Source organism: Cornus florida, unplaced genomic scaffold (genome assembly GCF_030987335.1).
Source record: "Cornus florida cultivar Cherokee Brave unplaced genomic scaffold, ASM3098733v1 CherokeeBrave_3.0.0_Hap2_Chr04, whole genome shotgun sequence".
NCBI classification, from domain to species: Eukaryota; Viridiplantae; Streptophyta; class Magnoliopsida; order Cornales; family Cornaceae; genus Cornus; species Cornus florida.
In genome coordinates, this window is record NW_026775574.1 from 24,821,917 (window position 1) to 24,842,323 (window position 20,407).

At 34.1% G+C, this 20,407-nt stretch overlaps 1 protein-coding gene and 1 long non-coding RNA gene across 2 annotated transcripts; both read right to left on the reverse strand.

Moving 5' to 3' along the window:
• Positions 1-3,785: 3,785 nt before the first annotated feature.
• LOC132302213 (uncharacterized) lies at positions 3,786-4,866 on the reverse strand. The gene is made up of 3 exons (XR_009480772.1): positions 4,399-4,866; positions 4,116-4,272; positions 3,786-4,039 (listed from the first exon to the last, which is right to left on the reverse strand). It is a non-coding gene; the product is annotated as an uncharacterized LOC132302213 (long non-coding RNA).
• Positions 4,867-7,857: 2,991 nt separating this feature from the next.
• LOC132303012 (nucleobase-ascorbate transporter 7-like) lies at positions 7,858-12,751 on the reverse strand. The gene is made up of 14 exons (XM_059800025.1): positions 12,217-12,751; positions 11,611-11,708; positions 11,291-11,467; positions 11,119-11,219; positions 10,865-10,940; positions 10,682-10,741; positions 10,357-10,541; positions 10,051-10,147; positions 9,553-9,639; positions 9,014-9,072; positions 8,812-8,903; positions 8,656-8,733; positions 8,401-8,561; positions 7,858-8,303 (listed from the first exon to the last, which is right to left on the reverse strand). The coding sequence occupies exons 1-14, from the start codon at positions 12,329-12,331 to the stop codon at positions 8,085-8,087; spliced, it is 1,605 nt and encodes a 534-aa protein (XP_059656008.1). The 5' UTR covers positions 12,332-12,751; the 3' UTR covers positions 7,858-8,084.
• Between the last annotated feature and the right edge of the window lie 7,656 nt (positions 12,752-20,407).

Consider the following 20,407-nt stretch of genomic DNA (forward strand, 5'->3'; position numbering starts at 1 on the left):
TAAATTTTCCAACTTGTTGTCATAGTCAGCTTGCATTTTTGAAATGGTCTCCTGCAACTCTACGCGTACAGCACGTGCCTTCTCATCAGATTTTTTCGCATTATTAATCAGTTCAGCTTTACTAGGAGAGGGCCCCCAAACATCGCTTGGTGTAGACCCGAAGCCAAGCATCCGCACACGACCAGTTCTCTCTTCTCCCCTCACAATGGAGAACAAATCATTGGAACTGCCAATAGGCGAGTCAGAGTAACTTTTTTGAAGTTCTTTTATTTTTTTCCTGCCAAAAAAGAAAAATTTCACTTTCTTGATTGGCCACAACATTAATGACAAATTGTTGGTAGGGAAAATCTATCGAGAAAGATTATGTTAACTGTCCCATTGTCCATCTTGCTAATCACAAGGTGTCGTCTCAGATGGATTTGATAAGGAACTTCCTTAAGATTATTTGGATATCATTCATAAATAATTCATACTACGTTATAATTATTTACAAAATTATAAGTGCTACTATCATTACTCCCTTCGCGACTCCATCATCCCGGCCTTGATCTGTGAAACATCATTTATGGTATTTTCCTTTGTACCTTAAAATTCTCAATTCATTGGATGCAAGCAAATCAGCAGAGGCATTAGCACCATGTAGGGGTGCAAAAAAAACACAACAAAACCGACCCGATCTGATCCATGGGGATTGGTTTGGTTTTAAAGGATTATCGGTTCGGTTCGGTTCGGTTCGGTTCAATTTTAAAATAAAAAAAGTCTAGATCAGTTCAGTTCACAGATTGAGGGTAGAAAAATCCAAACCAATCAGTGCATCATACATAAATATATATATGGTTGTCTACACTACATACCATGGAATTGCCTACACCTGATAAGCCAATATATATTCAACAATTTCTTAACTAAAAGATTCGAGCCCTAAATCATTCTTCTCATAGCAACAGAGCTGCACCCCTTGACTGCTCCCTGCCGCTCTTCTTTTCCGTCACCCTCAACTGCTCACTTGGCCGAGCTCACCAACCGTCAAGGCTACTTCTCTCCTTCACTTTGGCCGGTCATAAACCATTGTCGCATCAAAATCGACCATCGTGTTGCACACACACAATCTCTATCTCTCACACACACTCAATCATTCCTCTCATCCTAGTTTATTCAAATGAATCCTATTTATTAATTTTTATTAATTGACTTATCAAATGAAGTTTGGATTTTTGAGTTCTAATATATGCATTTCAACAACTTTGGTTGAGGTTTTTTAGGGTCAAAATTTTGTTGAATTTTGTTAGTATTAGGCTATTAGCATGCGAAACCCCCATCTTTTTGCACATTCTGTCGTTTGTTGAATTTTGTTAGTATTAGGATACAAATCTGCAAAACATTCTATCTTTTGAGTTCTACTCTATGTTTGGCTAGAAGGTAATTCTTGAATTTTCTGAAAATGAGTTCTCTATTAAGGTCCAAACTGCCAAACCGAACCAATCCAATCCATTCTCTTACGGTTCAGATTGGTTCAGAATAGATGGAGTGATAGGTTCGGTTTGGTTTCAAATTTCTTGAAACTGTAGAGTGCTGATTGGTTTCCATTAATCCTAAAACTAATCCAATCCTAACCGTGTGCGCCCCAGCACCATGTTTACAAACATTTTAAGAATGAGAGGCACTTGTGCCACACTACTCACCCTCCAACAGTCCAACACTTGCGTTATATTTTACTTATCAAAAACAGAAAAGAACGAGAGGTCCTCGTGTGATTTAGTTACATGTGTTTTCTCTTTTTCAATCGAATGCCTTTATGTGAGTTACAAGAAAGGTCAAATAAGACCCACTAACGAATAAATGAACTGTGTGACTTAGATTCCTCCTAATCTTCAACTAATGACCTTTTTAAGCATTCTTTGCAATGAACATATCCTTCTCACCAAAACATAACAACCAAATTATATATAAACAGAAATTCTGAACTTGACACACACACAAATAGAACGAGAACTTAAGAGGTGTGGTCACCGGAACTAATTTCAGTTTACAAGAAATGACCATAAATGAGCTTATTAATATCAAAATTTTGAAAATTATTTCTGCTATAAATTCTATTTGTGAATCACTTTCCCCTTTCTAGTTCCCCTTTTACTTTAAAAACCTCTTCATAATTGTGTCATTCAACTTCGAAATTCAAATTAACACCTAAAGACGAAACAAAAATTGACCTAAATATATCCAAAGCAACACTTATAACTATAAGTAATAACAATCATTTGATTTGAGATTCCACATTACATCAAATGATTGTTACCTAAACTCATAGAATCCGGGCAAACTTAACGAAGTGTTTGAGGTTCAAATTAAAGGATATATTATTATTATTCCACTTTAGTCTCCATCTTGATTTCTTTCATTTGATTTTCTATCCGAATTTTTCCTCCATTCTTATTATTGCAATATCTTGTAATTAGATTTGAGATTCCAAATGGAGTTTTAGAATCAGAACATACTTTATTAATTTTCTCTCCTCCCTTTATCTCCCTTTCCATTATTGGTCTTCACAAAATCTTCAAAAACTTGAATCTCAAGAAATCAACAAAAGGAAGAAAAAAAACGTAAAATCAATGAATGTCTCCTTGGTGTGTTTCTATCTTGTATGAATGATTTAATTTCCCAAGAATTAAATGGTGAAGTGTATTTTCTTTTCCTCCTACCCTAACTTGATTGTGATTTTTGAGTTATCAATCAGTTCTCAACCAACAATTTTGGGTTTCAACAGATGTGTTTAACATATTCAAGGACAAGCACAGGATGTTCAAAGAAGAACTCAATGACAATCCCAATATAGCAGTAATAGTACACACCAGCAAGGTCATACAAAAGAAGTAGAATTTTAGAAAATGAACTCAATGTCAATATAGTAGAATTTAATAAACTGAACACAACTTCAACAGAACCAGAAATCTAAAAATGTAAACAACTTCACATTGTGTCCATAATTTCTCAATAATTACTAGGTGTAGAACAAGGATGAAGCAATAAAACTTAGAAACAAAGAAAAGATAAGAGAACAAATAGAGTACAAGTGTTAATGGAAATTAAATACATGTTGGGGAGAATATGATTGACACATTGACACAAACAACAAATAGCAAATACTTCTCCACAACACAAATCAATCAACAAGAAGCCTCCACATACAATGATCACATACTCGCATGCTTTTCAACAAATACAAGAAAGTAAATTGTCTCCACATGGGCCGATGATAAACAATGAAATTAAAATGCCTCCACACGGGCCGATGATTTAAAAATTGGTCACTTCAAGGCATGTGACCCCCTAATACACCGCAAAGAGTTTAAAAATTGGTCACTTCAAGGCACATGACCCCCTTTTTACAAAATGGAAGTATGAAAACTTACAATCATCTCTGAAGCAGCAGCATCAGTAGTTTTGCCATCCTTATTTACATGTGTGCGAATGAATAAATCTGCACGAGAAAGCTGAATACCTTCATCTTCCTCAATCTATAAAAGAAACATAGACATTGTAATATATATTATTATTTACCACTAACATTTATAATCATTCAACGACATAAGAACTAAAATAATTTATATTGCCAAAACTTCAACTAACCTCAGTAGAAACACGTGCAAAGCTTTTTGTCCCTGTAGTATGCATCATTGTCTGCTTCCCACAACGTTCTTTGTTTTTTTTACTTACCTCCTACAAAAAGTGAGAAAAAGTAAATGTTCTAACATTCCACCTAAAATAATGACTGAAAGCAAGTAAATTATAAATTCAACTCATTGACTTTAAACAAAATTGGTAGATGGAGGATTACCTTCGCAATAGGTGTACCCCAATGCCTAACCAAAAATTCCCAATGCTCCTTTTCAACATCAGGTGGTGGGTTTGCCAATCTTTCTGCATTTGTATCCCTAACCGAGTAATATTCACTTTTTAATTCACACTTGTAGCCCCTCCATTTTTTTCCGATGGAGGATATTGTCCAATGTTTTGACAGGATTCCCACATCATACTTTCCCTAAAAATGTGATAATTGCTGCATGTTAATCCACTTTTTCCATAAAAATTATTTTAATATGATTGAAGGGTTTTACCTTTACAACGTTCCACATATCCTCCTTCAACCGTTTAGGCATCTCCCACCAAGTTTTGTAGCACAAAGGAGCCAATTTAGCATTCCGGGCAAGTGTTCCCAAATAATTAGTATATGTACCACTTCCAGGGCTGATCGGCTGTCCAAACTTATTAACCCTAAACAAAAATTAACAATTGTAGATGTTTAGTACAAAAATAAAGATAGAAATCCCTTTTTTCTCCTTCATATTGAATATAGTCTAATTATGTAAACTATATAAGATGATCTATATATATATGTACCTTAATGGTAATAAGGTTGTCGCGTTTACGACATTCTTCCATCGTGTCGGGCCCCGTCTCTTCTTCAGCAGTGGATGGGATGATTTTGAAGTTGAAGCTTCAGTATTTTGTTCACTCACTTTTTCCACTTCACTAACCGTTCATTTCATTGTCAGCTTATTATTTATCCTTCCTGGAAAAGAAAACAAAAAAGTGAGGATTCATTTAAGAGAATGCAATCAAATTGTTTAAAAAAGGCAGTGCACAATCCAGGAAAAATCAATAAAAAGAAATAAAAAAATACCTCAAAACTTTAGGGTATTTTTGGTTGTCCAATGGAAATTATATAAAACCATTCTGTTTTGGTAAAATCATTGATTGCACTTATACAATAATGCGCCAAGAATAGATCAAAACATATTAAAAATATATAAGCACACAAAAAAACTAAATCAGTTTTCACGGGAAGCGTACATGTGCATGCTACAAAATATGATACTGCAATATTATTGTCAAATTTGCATATACATATATATATATATATATATGTATATGCAAATTTGACAATAATATTGCAGTATCATATTTTGTAGCATGCACATGTACGTATATATATATATATATATATATATATATATATATATATAGTGAATCAGAGCTTATAATATCCAAAAAAGACATTTGACATCCAAAAAAGACATTTCACATCCATTGAGTAAATACCGAGACTATCCTTTTAAAATTAAGAGTATTACGCTAAGGTTTCCCATCCCACCACTATGTCTAATATATATATATATATATGCAAATTTGACAATAATATTGCAGTATCATATTTTGTAGCATGCACATGTACGTGTATATATATATATATATAGTGAATCAAAGCTTATAATATCCAAAAAAGACATTTGACATCCAAAAAAGACATTTCACATCCATTGAGTAAATACCGAGACTATCCTTTTAAAATTAAGAGTATTACGCTAAGGTTTCCCATCCCACCACTATGTCTAATTTCAGACCTATATCTTTATGCAATGCGGCTTATAAGCTCTTTTCTAAAGTCCTTGCAAATAGACTCAAACCTTTGCTCCATGTTCTTGTTAGTGAGAACCAAAGTGCCTTCGTGCCTAACCGTCTCATCCATGATAACGTCATTGTTGCTCACGACCTTCTGCATGTCCTGAAATCCAAAACAAATGGTGCCTTAAGATTCATGGCCCTTAAGTTGGACATGGCCAAGGCTTATGACTTGGTGAGCTGGGCTTTTCTTAGCAAGTTTTTACAGCACTTGGGGTTTGCTCTGTGATGGGTAAATTTAATGATGGAATGTATCAGCTCAGTTTCGTATTCTATCTTGATCAACGGTGAAAGGGGAGAAAATTTTATTCCATCCAGAGGTCTGCGGCAGGGGGATCCGTTGTCCCCTTTTCTTTTTCTCTTCTGTTCTGAAGGCCTCTGCCTTTTGTTTAATGACTCCGGTCGTCTTTCTCAATGCCTTTGTCTCAAGGTTGGAAGGGGCTGCCCTTTGATATCTTATCTTTTGTTTGCGGATAATGCTTTCATGTTTTGTTGGGCCAGAGATGTTGAGGTGCAATGGATCAAAATTATTCTTGATAGATATGCAGCTTTGACGGGCCAAATGGTTAACTTGGATAAATCTTGTTTATTTTTCTCTCATAATACTCCCTCTTCCCAGAAGGAGATTTGCAGGCAGTTGTTAGGTATTCACAATGTGGACTGGCATAATAATTATCTTGGTTTACCCTCCTTCTTGGGCCGGTCTAAGGTGATGGCTCTCCATTTCCTCTCTGATAAACTCTCGGCTAAAGTTAGCTCTCTGAAGGGTTCAATGATGTCCAAGGCTATAAGGATGTGGTGGTCGAAGGGGAGTGTAAATCTGTTATGAAGCTGCAGGTTTCTGTGGAAGGCCAGTTGATTGTTTTTAAGGATATTTGTTCTCTTCTGATCAATTGTTTAGGATCTTCCCCAGTAGTTCTCCTTCTTTTATGGTTTAGTCAGTTAGTTTGGTGAAGAAAAAAAAAAAAAAAAATCTCATGTGTCTTTATGATCCATTCGCTTTATTGTAGCCAAATCAGTTAAAAACTTACTGTACAAGATTTAAGAGTCCATTTAAAAAATAAAAAATAAAAAAAAAAAAAAGGCAGATGAAGTGTGAAATTACTAAATATGAGGTATGGTTCCCACAAACAGTGTGGGTCCACTCTATACGGAGTTATTTTCGTAAAAATAATAATAATAATAATAAATAAATAAATAAACTCTCCAACACATACTGACATACGTCACATACATCATTACTCTCTCCTTATATGCATTTTCTCAATTTCCTTCGAGTCTCAAATGTGCCTAAACCTTGTATCATATGTTAAGCTACTATCAATTATTATTATTTTGAATAAATTAAGAAATTTTATATAAATGTACAATTTGATTGAATACATGTGCAGGTTAGGAAGGGGATCTAAACTTTGAAAGCGTCACCCAATTTTTACCTGAATCACCGAACATTCTCTCTGTCAGTCCAATCTTGTTCTACCCTCGGAATGGTACGAGTTGGCGAAACTCACTGTCCGGCGAAGAGTTTGGGACAACACTATCCAACGCCCATATTTGGTGTGATGTTGCGTCTGTGTATGTTCCTTTTCATTCTCGTGCTCTAATTTTAATGTTTGGTGCAATGTTGTTAATGTTTTGTAGTGATTGTTTGTTTGCGAGGAAAAATAAAAATAAAAAAATTAACTTTCACTTAGACCTCTCTCACTCATTTCCACCAACAAAAAGAGTCAATAAAGTAGAAGTGAAAGTCTCCTCATACATGTGGAGGATTAATGCGTGGGTAATAAAATGAAACTCAGAGGAGGTTGGAGTAATTTATTCCGAAATTAAATTTAAATGATTGTTCATATAGATTATAGCAATGAGTAGGCTTATATAATATGTAGATGTATAAATATCTCAGGAGAGAAAATACAAATATAAATATTGCATGATTGTGATTGACAAACATTACTGCCTAATGGTTATTTTTTGTTTTTGGTAAGCTTTGTACTGAAAAGATTGCATAAATGCACTAAACTAATTAAGCCTCCAAACAAGAAAGCAAATTAGGGCTGTAAAACTATGCACAGCATCCAACCCCATGTAGCTCAATTTAGTAGAACCTATCACAACCCACTGTGTGAGGGTGGGCCTTGGCACAAGGATAAGATTGTTCAATTGTGACCTAGAGTTCACGAATTCGAAATCGGAAACAGCATCTGTATGAGATAAAGATGCCGTACAGCTAACAATCCCGAGAGCACACAATGACAGAAACCTTGTGCCCTTTGCTAGCCCAATCACAACCCACTATATTCCAAAATGTGTGTGCATGCATGGTATGATAATCAGTGTAGTAGATTGAAATGATGAACTCTACATTTGCCCTAAAAAGTCTCCCCCCACACACACAACTCAAGGAATTTTGTAGCATCTGTTTAATGAAATAAGTAATACCATCATGCTATACTTCACCAGTTTGACATATGGATATAAAAAGGAGAAGACTTCTCAACAGAATGCTTTCAAAAAGAAGACATTTTAACTATTGCCTTTTAAAAGGATATGAAATTTTGACGACAATGAGCTATTCTTGAGGGAGCATGCCTTGATCACATTGTCTCAGAACCGTAACCCTAGAATCAAACTGATGGGAAAAACTTGTTGAGATTGAAGGGCAGGGAATAGAACTCTTCACTCCGTGTATCCGTCTTGTATGTCCGGAACTTGTCCCACCAATGCAGGCCCCTGTCCTTCTGAATTTCACTGTCTTTGCGATGCAGTGTGACGTCTAGGAACAGCGCCAAAAAGCCGGCAACAAATGCTTCCGATGAGAATGGCACATTGATCATATCATTGAACTGCAAATAAGAAAATCCTAATCTTAGGGGCCAAAACAAAGAAGGTAATTCAAGAAGCTGATTTAAATGTAGAAAGAGGACAAAGGTAGTTGCATACCCATCTTGCTCGGGTATGGATAGGACCATAACCGTTAACTACTGTGTACTCATTGAAATACTGTGGTATTGATAAGCCCATGAAAAATGAGAACCCCAATATAAACTTTGTTCTGAACCTATTTAAATTGCAAAACTGGAGGTAACCGAGACCTGCCGAACCTGCTCGTACATTATTTATTTTAAAATTTGATTCAATATCAATTGCTTCATGATTAAAAAGAAGGAAAAGTGCCTACTGCAGTTTGTAACATACCCACATAAGCAAAGAAAATGCAATACAAAGCTGCAATGATTGGCGCTGGAATTGAAGCAAAGATAGCTCCGAATTTCCCTGAATAGCCATTTGTGTTCAAGAAACAAATGAGAATTATTTGCAGGCCTTGGACAACACAACTTGTAAATTACTTACCAAGTATGGAAAAGAATATCATAAATCCAGCAGATATCTGCACAACTCTTCGGCTGCCAACGCATGTCACGGCTAGCAAACCAGCATTTTCACTGTAGAATAAAACACATACGAAGAAAAGGTCACATGCTAATTAAGATATGAAATTTTGCAACATAATTTTTTGATTCTAGGTACATGATTTATTGCCCAAGAAACTTACACAGACACTGACGATCCATTCCCGGTTCCAAATACTCCAGAGATTAATATGCCCACACCCTTGTTAATAGGAAAAACAAAAAATTGTTAGAACCCACAGGATGTTAACAATTAGCCAATTTAAATTTTAGAGAAGTTCTTGACGAGCGAAATTTATAACTAAAAAATCACAAACAGAATAACATGGAAACATAGTTAACTGTCTATAATTTTTTAAAGCCCAATGCATGTGACTGTGGATGGGAATTATTGTATAAAAATTATGTTTTTACCATTCTTTTCAGTAAGGGAAAGAGATTAAACCATGTTAAGTAGGACATACAATCCAAATTGATAACTGTATAGCCCAAGTACAAACCAAAGTGACAAATTCGGCGACATTTTACATGTACAAGGCATAAATATAGAGAAAGCAATTCATGTAAAGATTTCTTATTTTACTTTTTCTTGTTTCCTTTGAGGCTTTAAGCAATGTAGTGAGTGGTTAATGTGCTAATGAAGTCATACATGTAGAGAAAGCAATTCCTATGTCCGGTTTACCTGCCAACCAACTCCACGGCTGAGAATAGAAGGTGGCAAAGGAGTAGCACTGGCATACCTTGACACCGCAAAGAAGGCACCAGTAGACTGTAGACAAAGTAAAAGCAATGCAAGTATTCAGTAAATTTCTGTGGCTAAGCATGATGGAAATGCCAACTTTGAAGAGGAAAAACATCAAATTATCCATACCGAAGCCAGTAAAATCACCATGATGAGATTATTCTAGCAAAGAACTACCACTGAACTAGCTAATGTGAAATCTACTTGGAGAACAATTAAGGAACGCGAAAACTGAATGGAGATATAATATATATTCAACATGGGGGTAAAAGAGTTTCGTATGTGCCTATGACAAGAGGGAAAAGGTATTACAAAGTAATTATTCTAAAGAATTTACAACAATGTGCCTGTTCACAAGGCAACATAACTTTTGCTGCTATAATAGGAGACGACAATATAAAGTGACTCGAAGATACAATCCAAATGCCATTGCAATACCTCGACAAGGGCAACAAATGAAACAGCCATCATTGCAAAAGCTTCTCCAGCATGAAATGTAGGAGCTCCCCATTGAAATGGATAGGGGACTCTAATCCTGCACACATGAACTACAACACTAAGTAACAGTAATCAATAAAAAAAATAACACCCGTTCTAAAGATCTAAGGAGAACAGCTAAGCCTTGCATTCACAAGAGTCATTAGCACTAGCTTCTTGCATAGACTAGCATGATTTTAGCACATATATACCATAGATATATATATATGTATGCATATCAGTTAGAAGGAAAAGAATTAGCCTTACCATGGAGAAGCACCAATAAGTCCAGAACGATCTGTTCGGCAGCTTGCTTGAGTTATTGATGACGTGTTCTTATATGCTCCACCTATAGTGAGTAGATGAGCATAAATCCAAACAATCACCACCGAAAAAATAACAGCAAATCGGTGAAAGACATGCCTCTGCCCGCTCATTAGATGGGGTATATACTGCACAAAACATTAAGATGAGAAATGCTGATAAGACTGAATGCTAATCCACTAAAAATTTGAAGATTTTGATAAATAAAAAAATATACAAATCGATGACCATCACAAGGAAATAGAATTTATATACAACTGAGCATTACCTGTGAAAAAATAACAAGTAAGAAGAGCTGCGGCAGTCCAACCTCGACGCATCTTGCAACCTAGACATCCAATGGAACAGTCAATAGCCAATATTGAAAGAAAAAAATTATAATTACAATGTGAGAGAAGTAGAGAAATTCCTGCATGTTTCCGTTCATCCCACAAACCAGATAAAAACATACCAGAGGAAAACCAAACTCATAGAGCCCAAATCCTGTTAGAGCTACCAAAGGTACACAAGATAGTGGACTCAAGAACCTAAACATGTAAAAATGGCATAAAATCAATTAACATGTCTCTCGAAAGCTTCACAAATTCTAAGAAACCACGATGAAAATGTTGGCATTGGATCTCAATTGTTTTGTTAACCACCTGCAGGGAAATGCATAAATTCTGCAAGTTTTAATACTTTCCATTTAACAAGGTTTTAACTAACCTTGTGACATTACGCCAAAGGCCACTAAAACCGAGGACAATCTGAAGAGCTGAAGCAACAATAAGGGCTCCCTGGATTCCCCGCATTATCCTCTCAAATTTCTACATAAACATCACAAAAATGGGGATCAAATTGACGCAGATGCAATAGACAGAGAGTTCATCAATCAAACCTCTTTGGGATCCAAAATGTCACTGTATCGACCGGCCAATACAATTGAAAGTGTTGTAGGCACAAAGGTAAAGGACCCTCCAATCACAGCAGGTAATCGGGTCCCAAACAATGTCTGAATAAATGTGTTTACGCCAGCCACAAACAGTATAGTCTGAATCATCTTTGCTTTTTCCTCCTAAGAAGGACAATCATTCATTAATTCCCCTATTAAAATGATTGAATACTTGTATAATTTGAAATAAAACCAATTATATAGAAACTTGATTAAAGAAATACAAAGCATATTGTTTAATTACTAGATTCCTTCCAGGGGCTTACATGTCCTCCTCCCATTTGGGGAACCAAGGTGGAGGGAATGAAAACTGTTGTGCCAAGCATCACAAGATAGTGTTGGAAACCAAGCAATAGAGCCTCAGCTGCATTAAAAAATAATAATAAAAAATCCCCAAGTTCACGACAATCATATTTACTAATGAGTAGCAAACAAGGTTTGGAAAAATAAATAAATAAATAAATAATTAAAATAAAATAAAAATAAATTTGGTGTATGTACCAAACAGGGTTCTATCAAAATCACCAGCAAAACAAAATGGACATTCCACATAAGACAGAGAAAACAAAATAGGTTCATATAAATCACTGAGAACCATTGCAAATACAGTATGGGGCCTAATGGGACCCCAAAAAATTGGGGTAAAAACAATATAAATAAAACAGTAAAAAAAAAAAAAAAAAAAAAAAAAAAAAAAAAAAAAAAAAATCAGTTCCATCCAAGAGCAGGACCAAACTAAGCACACTCATAGTTAGAGAAAAAGCACATTTAAGTTACAAAAATAAAAAATGAAGGAAACAAAGAAAGGCACACACACATAATACACACACACACACACACATAATACACATAGGTGAATGAGGGGAACTCACGCCAAGGAGGGGGGCTGGTGATGCAGTAAGAAACATTGGGTAGCTGATCTTTCACCGGATGTGGTTGCAACTCGTCCTGTTTGGGCCGTGGTGCAGATCCTCCACCACTTGCCATGACTCTCTCTCTCTCTTCTTTTTGTTCTTCTGATTCTTTTCTACCCAATCTCCAGAAATTAAACTCAAATTTATCAATCAAAACTCCCTAAAGTGTGTGTATATATATATATATATATATATATATATATATATATATATATATATATATGTATGTGTATATATATTCTCACTAAAACTCAGATATCTGAATCCCCAAAACAAAGTATAGTATATTTATGTGTGCACACGTACATCTATACTGCTAAAATTGGAAGAAAAATGTGAAACTACAAATGCATTTAATGAAACTATATATAAGCCAAATACTAAACAGTAAAGTTCACCGAGAATTTGATTGAAGAAACAAGGAAGATCAAAGACGTCTCTACTAGGTAATGTGTTACAGCCCCAAACCCCTGATGAAACCCAAAGACAAGAGCCACAAAGTGAGTTTTAAGGTGGCAAAAAGAAGAAAAAGCAAGCAGACCCAAAAGTGAGGAAGAACCAAAATGTTACTCTGGAATTATGTGGCGGATGATATATTTTTTTTAAATATTATTTATATTCTTTAAAAAAAAAAATTTTAAGACTATACATTGTTAGATGGTTCGAATTATGTGGCAGATGATCTATAAAAAAGTATATGCTCTTTTAAAAAAATGTTAAAAATTTATAAATTATGGAAAATGATTTTAAAAGTGTGGAGTTTGACAGAATTTTTTTACCGAAGCATTTTAATTGGTTAATATATGTAAATATAAAGAATTGAGACCCTCAACTTCTTTATTTCTTACATAAAGGATTAATAAAGAGTATTTGGTTAAAGAAATTTAGTCAAATTCTTAAATAGGAACACGCTAACTTGGCCGATTACAACCTATTAATGTAAGAACTTTATTTAACTCTTTGATTACATAACATGTTATGATTGACTTGAATCACGTGATCCTGGCTCATCTAATAATTTTGATCATATATACTTTTTAACTATACAGATTTAGAAAAGGGAATTCTAAAATACTTTTAAAGATAACAAAAAATAATAATAATCTATTTTTCTGTGACCACCCAAAGAATCCCTTAGTAGTTTTATAATTTTGGTTTTGTGTGTACACAGTTCAGACTCCTTTTTCTGGTATCACGCAAAGAAAAAGTTACAAAAGCATCTCCACCGTCACATTTAGCAACTTTATTGCTCTTTCTTCACCATATATTTATATTAGTTAAAACTTAAATGCATGTCAATATATATAAATATAGATATACTAGGTGTGTATACACCTTTTTTCAGTTTCACACCTCCTAGCGGATCAGGAAACACAGAGACAAAATGTAACTTCAAATAACTTTTGCTCTCTGCCCCTCTCTCTCTATATATAATGATAGCTGACACAGCTCATATGTCTTTATGGTCATCGCCTTTATCGTAGCCAATTCAGTTACAAACTTACTATACAAGATTTCGGAGTCCAAATAAATAAATAAATAAATATAATGTGAATCGCTGATTATGAATATGTTGCAAACTTTGTGTGTCCATTAAGTCATTTTCTTTTTGGAAATTGCCTAACTTGTTAAAAAAAAAGGTAAAAACTCTCCCACTTTGTTCATGTATTTTTGTTTGTTTGTTTCATTGAATTAGTACGTTACACTTTGACACTTGAACTGAGTTCTACAAATGTCTGACATTTTGGAGTAATAGTTTTACGGGAAAAAATCACATAACTCGTGTACTATTATTTTTGTTCAAAAAATTTCCATTAAAATTAAACACCTTCTTGAACTAACAAAACTCGTTAAGTTGCCCCCAAATCGGTATAAAATGACAAAACTGTCCTTATAAGTTAATTCTTAAATTTAACACTTATAATATTATTGTAAAATTACAAACCACCCTTCATCCTTAACACACCCACGTTGCAAAAGCCTCAAGAGTAAAGCTTAGAATTTCATCAGCGATGAAACACGTCTCTGGCGCCATGAATCGGAGCTCAATTGACCGAAAGTCAGCAACTCTTTGAACAAAGGCTTGGTTACAGCTCTCAAAGACACAAACAAGTCCATGAAGCGGTCACCGGCGCGGGGTGCTCCGGCAAAATCCATAGAATCTGGAAACCAACCATGCACAGGGGTGACGTATTAAGGATATTAGGGAAATGAATTGACTTATGAAATGGTGAAAGTCTTGAGCTTATGTGTCATATAGCAATAGATTGCTGATAAACCTGATATGAAAAAATCCAAAATCAGACCAACCTCATAAATGCATATAGACAATAACAAATTGCAAAAACAAATATATATATATATATATATATATATATATATAATCAAAATTTGCCATTTAATTATGGGGATTCTCTCTCAGGAACAACAATGATCTCTTGTGAATTTTCAATTGGAATTAGCTCCTTTTGTGGAATATTGTTTTTCTTGACGATTTCAGAGTACTGGGATTCGAATGAAGAAGAGCGGCTTATTGGACTGTGATTGTGCTTCATATACTCCTTTGGAATGCACAACACAACCCAAAAAAAAAATACTAAAAAAAACACCCTATCTGCAAAGAACCCTGAATTCAACCCTCCTTCCACACCGCCACCGCCAGCGATGCCTCCAAGCCATTCCGCCACCTCCTATCCCTCCGCCTCTCCAACTGCTCTGACGATCTCGAAATGTCTATCACCGCCCTCAAATCTCTCTCCACCCTGACCAATCTCGCGTTCATCAACTACCCCATTTCACCCATTCATTTCCCCTCCAAACTCACCTCCAATCCCCACTCCTTCACCTGCATCAACAGCCTCAAGAAGCTCACCGAAGTCTGGCTCGGCCGGATGCCGAACCTCACTGATTTAACCGTCTCCGGCGTGACTGTAAACGCCAGTGGTCCGTCGATCATCGTCGGAAACATGAAGAAGCTCAAATCAGGAAAATCATGAAGAAACATTAAATCTTGTATTTGTAGGTTGATATATATGGAAAATCATTTTCTGTGAACTCTTCCATTGTTTGCGCGTTTGTTGTCTAGTACTATGAATTGTTTCGGTAAAATTTTGAAGTTACAGGCATTTGTAATTGTTCATAATGAATAAGCTGAAGACGCGGCATCACCCATTATTTTGAGGATGGAGACTGAGGGGTAGTTTTGTAATTTTATAATAATATTATAAGTTTTAAATTTAACCATTAACTTATAGGGGCAGTTTTGTCATTTGGGGGCAACTTGATGGATTTTGTTAGTTTAAGGGAGTGTTTAATTTTAGTAAGAGGTTTTTTTGAATGAAAATGATAGTACATGGAAATTATGTGATTTTTTCCCTAGTTTTATATATTGAAAGAACAATATATATATATATATATATATATATATATATATATATTGGAAAAAAGAGTTTTAGAGAACATTGATTTTTTAAAGGGTAAATTACATTGACGTATTTATGATTTCAAAAATTATACCAACACCGTATCAATGACCTTTTGGTATGATGTTATTAAAATGTCAATAAATGTGTCTTGTAAAATTAGAACAATATTGTTCATAGTGGTATAATGGCGTTGGCAGGGATCGAAAAGGTAAGTCTTGAGATTTCAATCTCGAACCGCACTCCTGACTTGAATGACGCATGTATTTACCCGTGCTCTAAGGAAAAAAAAATAATAATAATAAGAGATATCAAATAGTTTACAATTTAAAAAATAAATAAATAATAAAAAATAAATAAAAATAAAAATTCTAATGAACGGTATCTATGGTAGGATCCAAATTTTAGTCTGGTTTTTTTTCTTTTTAGCTTCATAAGATTCAAAATCCAATTAAACATCTTTAAAAATGCATTTGATGTTATATTCCGCTGCTTAGAATTGGTGTTTTGGAATTAGAATTGGTAAAATTTGAAAAAAATAACTAAGAAAATTGAATCAAAATTTTTTCAATTATATCAATCCCAATATCACTACAATTCCATGCAGCCAAATGCAGAAATGTATTTGACTAGGTGAAAATAAAAATAACAAAAAAGATAAATCTGTTCTATATGTTTTTTTTATAGATATGAAAATAAATTGAGAAAAAGAAAAATGATTCTTAACCCTTCCAATATTATTTGTATAAGAGGTGACAAAAAGACACTGAAATGACAATAGAGTTGGTATGTATTTCGTCTTATTGTTATTTATTCTTATCTTTTCTATTTGAATTATAAAAATTGCTTTCATTTATATATATATATATATATATATATATATATATTGGAAAATAAGAAAAATTAAAAAAACACAACACACAAAAGCCAATCTACGAACTACCCTTCATTTATTTTCTATTCCATATGTTTTTCAATAAACTATTGAAATATATATATATATATATATATATATATATATATATATATATATATATATTATATTTTGTTTCCTTCTCCCTTCTTTCATTATATATATATATAGGGAGAAGGAAACATATATATGAAAGAAGGGAGAAGGAAACAATATATATATATATATATGTATGTATGTATGTGTATAATGTATTATATATATTATACATATATATTATATTTTGTTTCTTTTCTTTCCTACTTAATTTATTCCTTTTGTCAACTTTATTTACTATATATTGTGTACCAATACAATGTAAACATATCAAGAAATACAAGCAATAAGAGAAATGTAGCTTCAGTGGCTCTTGATCCATGGATGTAGGCTTTAGTTCCAAACCATGTTATTACATCTTCCTATTTTACATCTTTTATTTCCGCATCATAAAGTTAACATAGTATTAAAGCTAACATGGTATCAGAGCAACGATCCTGATAGATTGTTTGTTTGTTTTTTTTTCCCTTTCCTTTATTGATTGCAGAGACATCTGATCCATTTTTTGTTCAGATTTCTCTTTATTTATTTTTTCTTTTTTAATTAACTACGCGCTTCCAAGCGACGTCCCGCACTGTCACGCGCCGACACTCTTGCGAGTAGATCTCACTCACGTTACACGCACCCACGCACTCCTTCACCGACGGTAGTCAACGCTCCGAAGCGTTGTTCCGACTATTTCCCGGCGTTGCTCCAACTATTTCCCAGCTTTGTTTCGACCACTTCCCCGGCTTTGTTCTGGCCTTTTATCGGCTTTATTCCGGATCTTTTTCATTTCTCCAATGGATTATCCGGATGTCTCCCAGTGTTGATCCGGCCCATTTCTTGACTTTGTTATGACCCATTTTTCCGGCATTGTTCCGGCCTTTTGGATGTTTTTCACTTTACCATTTTCAAGATTTCATCTCCAAACTCAAGTTAACTTCTAGAAACCCATCTCGAGTTTACTGGAGAATATTATATATATGTATTATATTATGTTTCCTTCTCCCAAATATATATTAAATATATATATGTATTATATTATGTTTCCTTCTCCCTTCTTTCCTTATATATGTATAATATATATATATTATACATATATATTATATTCTGTTTCATTTCTTTCCAACTTGATTTACATCTTTTATTGCATCATAAAGTTAACATAAACAATGAATGATTATTACCTTCCTTTACTTTTATCTCACAATATATACATATATATATATATATATATATGGACAATATTTCAAAATGAACTTGTACATCAAGTCAAAAGTTAAAAAGTAAAAAAGAAAAATTCTAAAAATAACTCATACTCGAAACCCTTGACTTGAAATCTGACCCAAATTCACACTAGTAGTAGTTGATACAGACGCTACAGCTAGTCGCAATTGTAAATGTAATGTGTAACTGTCAAAAGATGCTGATGAAGATTCTCCTTAGTACGAAACCGCGTATATGCGGTGGATTTTTTGAATTTATTTTTTGGTTGGCGGGGAGTGAAAGTCCGACGAACACACTTGTTCAGAGCATTAAACATTCTACTAAATAGATCATTGGGTAATGCTCTTAACGAAAATTCAACAATGTACAAAACAACACATCATTCACTAATTACAATGACTATCATTTTCTTAGGTGAAATTTCATCACCTACATAGCATGGATACGCGTATGATACCATATGTACAAGACGATACGATAAATTTTTAAAAAATAAGACAAAGATACAGCATAGATTTATCAAAAAATAATAATATAATATTATATTTTATATATATATATAATCATTTTAATTCATTTTATCCACATAATCATGAATGAAACTACTAATTTGGATATTTTTTATTTTTGTTATTTTAAATTTTTAAACGGAGTGTTATTTTTTGTATTAGTGCATAATATATTTTAAATTGCATTGAATTTCATTCTTCTTAAAAAAATAATAATAATCACGAAATCACTATGTCGTGTCCTAAAAGTATCCAAAATGTGTTCTTGTCGTGTCCAAGCCGTGTTTACACGTTCGGACCGTATCCGAGTATTTATTGCCACGAAACTCCTAAGTAAAGTGTATGATCTTCCTAGTGAATCATCACTTAATGGTGAAAATTAATTAGAAAATTTGATAAATTAATTTTTACTATTATAATGATAAAATTTCAAGTAAATGTAGGAAAGTGTGTATTTGGGTACCGCGTGAAAGAGTTCACCTAGAGGAATTTGGTCCTTCACTTATTCTAATATTTCATTGTCTTTTTTCAACCCTTATAAAACTTACATGAGTTGTTGCAGCCCAAAGGTAAGTGTAATACCCTTAAATTTAAAAGGATAGTCTTGATATTTATTTAATTGTCAAATTGAATTTTTAATTGATTTAATTGATTATTGGTTTGTTTGTTTGTTTGAATTAGTTGTGAGTTTATTTAATTGTTATTTAATTGAATTTTGTTTTGCTTTAATTGATTAATTGATTTACTTGTACTTGAGAATTAATTGTGTTCAGTGTAGTTAATTATTTTACTAAATTTATTTAATTGAGTTTTTATTTACTTGAATTTGATGTTTCCTTCTTAACGTGGTTATATATAGGGTTGCACACAAATTTGGTTTACAACTCTTATACGTAGCCGACAATTATATATCATAGGTTAGTTTATGGGCCGGGTAAGTCAGTTAGGGTTTAATGGAACCTAAGATTAGTGGCCTATAAATATATGGGTAAAATTCTGTCTAGGGTTTTAGAACCCTGTTCATGGTGGTGGAGGCAGAGAGACAAACCAGAGGAGAAAGCAGATAGTCACCGGAGAATTTAGTACGACGTCAGTGTAAGGCAAGTTCTAATCCAAACTCTATTCCTTAGGCTCGTGTTCTTTGCATCTCTAATACAATTCCAGGAATCTATAAAGATTAAAAGTAAATTGGTTTGCATGTCTCTGTTGTTTTGTTTAAATTGAACGTAGCATGTGTTGCACTGCTTGATTTTAAATCTTTTGTATGTAAATCGTTAATTAATTCACATAACTAGATGTTTAATGCATGTAAACTGGTATGTCAAGAGTTAAATTAGTTTTTAACACTCAGAGAAGCATGAATATTACACTGTTTCACGTGGTTGAGTTATTCAGAACAGTGTGTGTTCTTAAAGGGAAAACTGCTCGTTCTAACTTTTTGTTGCATAAATCTTGTTCCGATTGTTGTCGGGGAGTGACTAAGGCCTTAAACTATTTCGGGATCACACTGGGATATACTTTTAACCAGTAGTGGCCTTCGAATTTAAGACGGATGCACTGCACGTTGCCGGAGAGGACGCAATTGGAGAAGATGAGCAATTTAGGAGCAAAGGGCCAAAGAGACGGCTCCCCACAAGGGGGAGCCGGCTCCATCAATGGTAGAGGCGGCTCCACATGGTGTGGAGCCAGCTCCACTCAAAGGGGAGGCGGCTCCCCTGTGGGGAGACGTCTCCTTCTTCCTCTGTTGGGTTTTTTACCCTCTAGGTTGATTCCGGACTGATTTCTGATACTACGGGTGTGTTTAGGAGCTGTAATTGGGAGTTTTGGTTGGGATCTAGGATCAAATTAAGTATTCAGAGGGCTTGATAATGCATGTTAAATCAAGTAAGGTTTGCTGTTAGAACAGTATATAATTTTTAAGTAAAAATTAGCAGACTATTTTTTTTTTACTAAGGATTTAAATTGCACAACCTTATGGGTAGCAGTTCATCTGTGAGGGA

What these genes read in the sequence shown, in the direction of transcription:
- LOC132303012 (XM_059800025.1), bottom strand. Translation starts at nt 12,331, where the DNA reads ATGGCAAGTGGTGGAGGATCTGCACCACGGCCCAAACAGGACGAGTTG. An exon ending in CATTTGTTGCCCTTGTCGAG is followed by an intron (nt 9,640 to 10,050) that starts GTATTGCAATGG and finishes CTTTGTCTACAG; the next exon opens with TCTACTGGTGCCTTCTTTGC. An exon ending in TCCATACCCGAGCAAGATGG is followed by an intron (nt 8,304 to 8,400) that starts GTATGCAACTAC and finishes TCTTATTTGCAG; the next exon opens with TTCAATGATATGATCAATGT.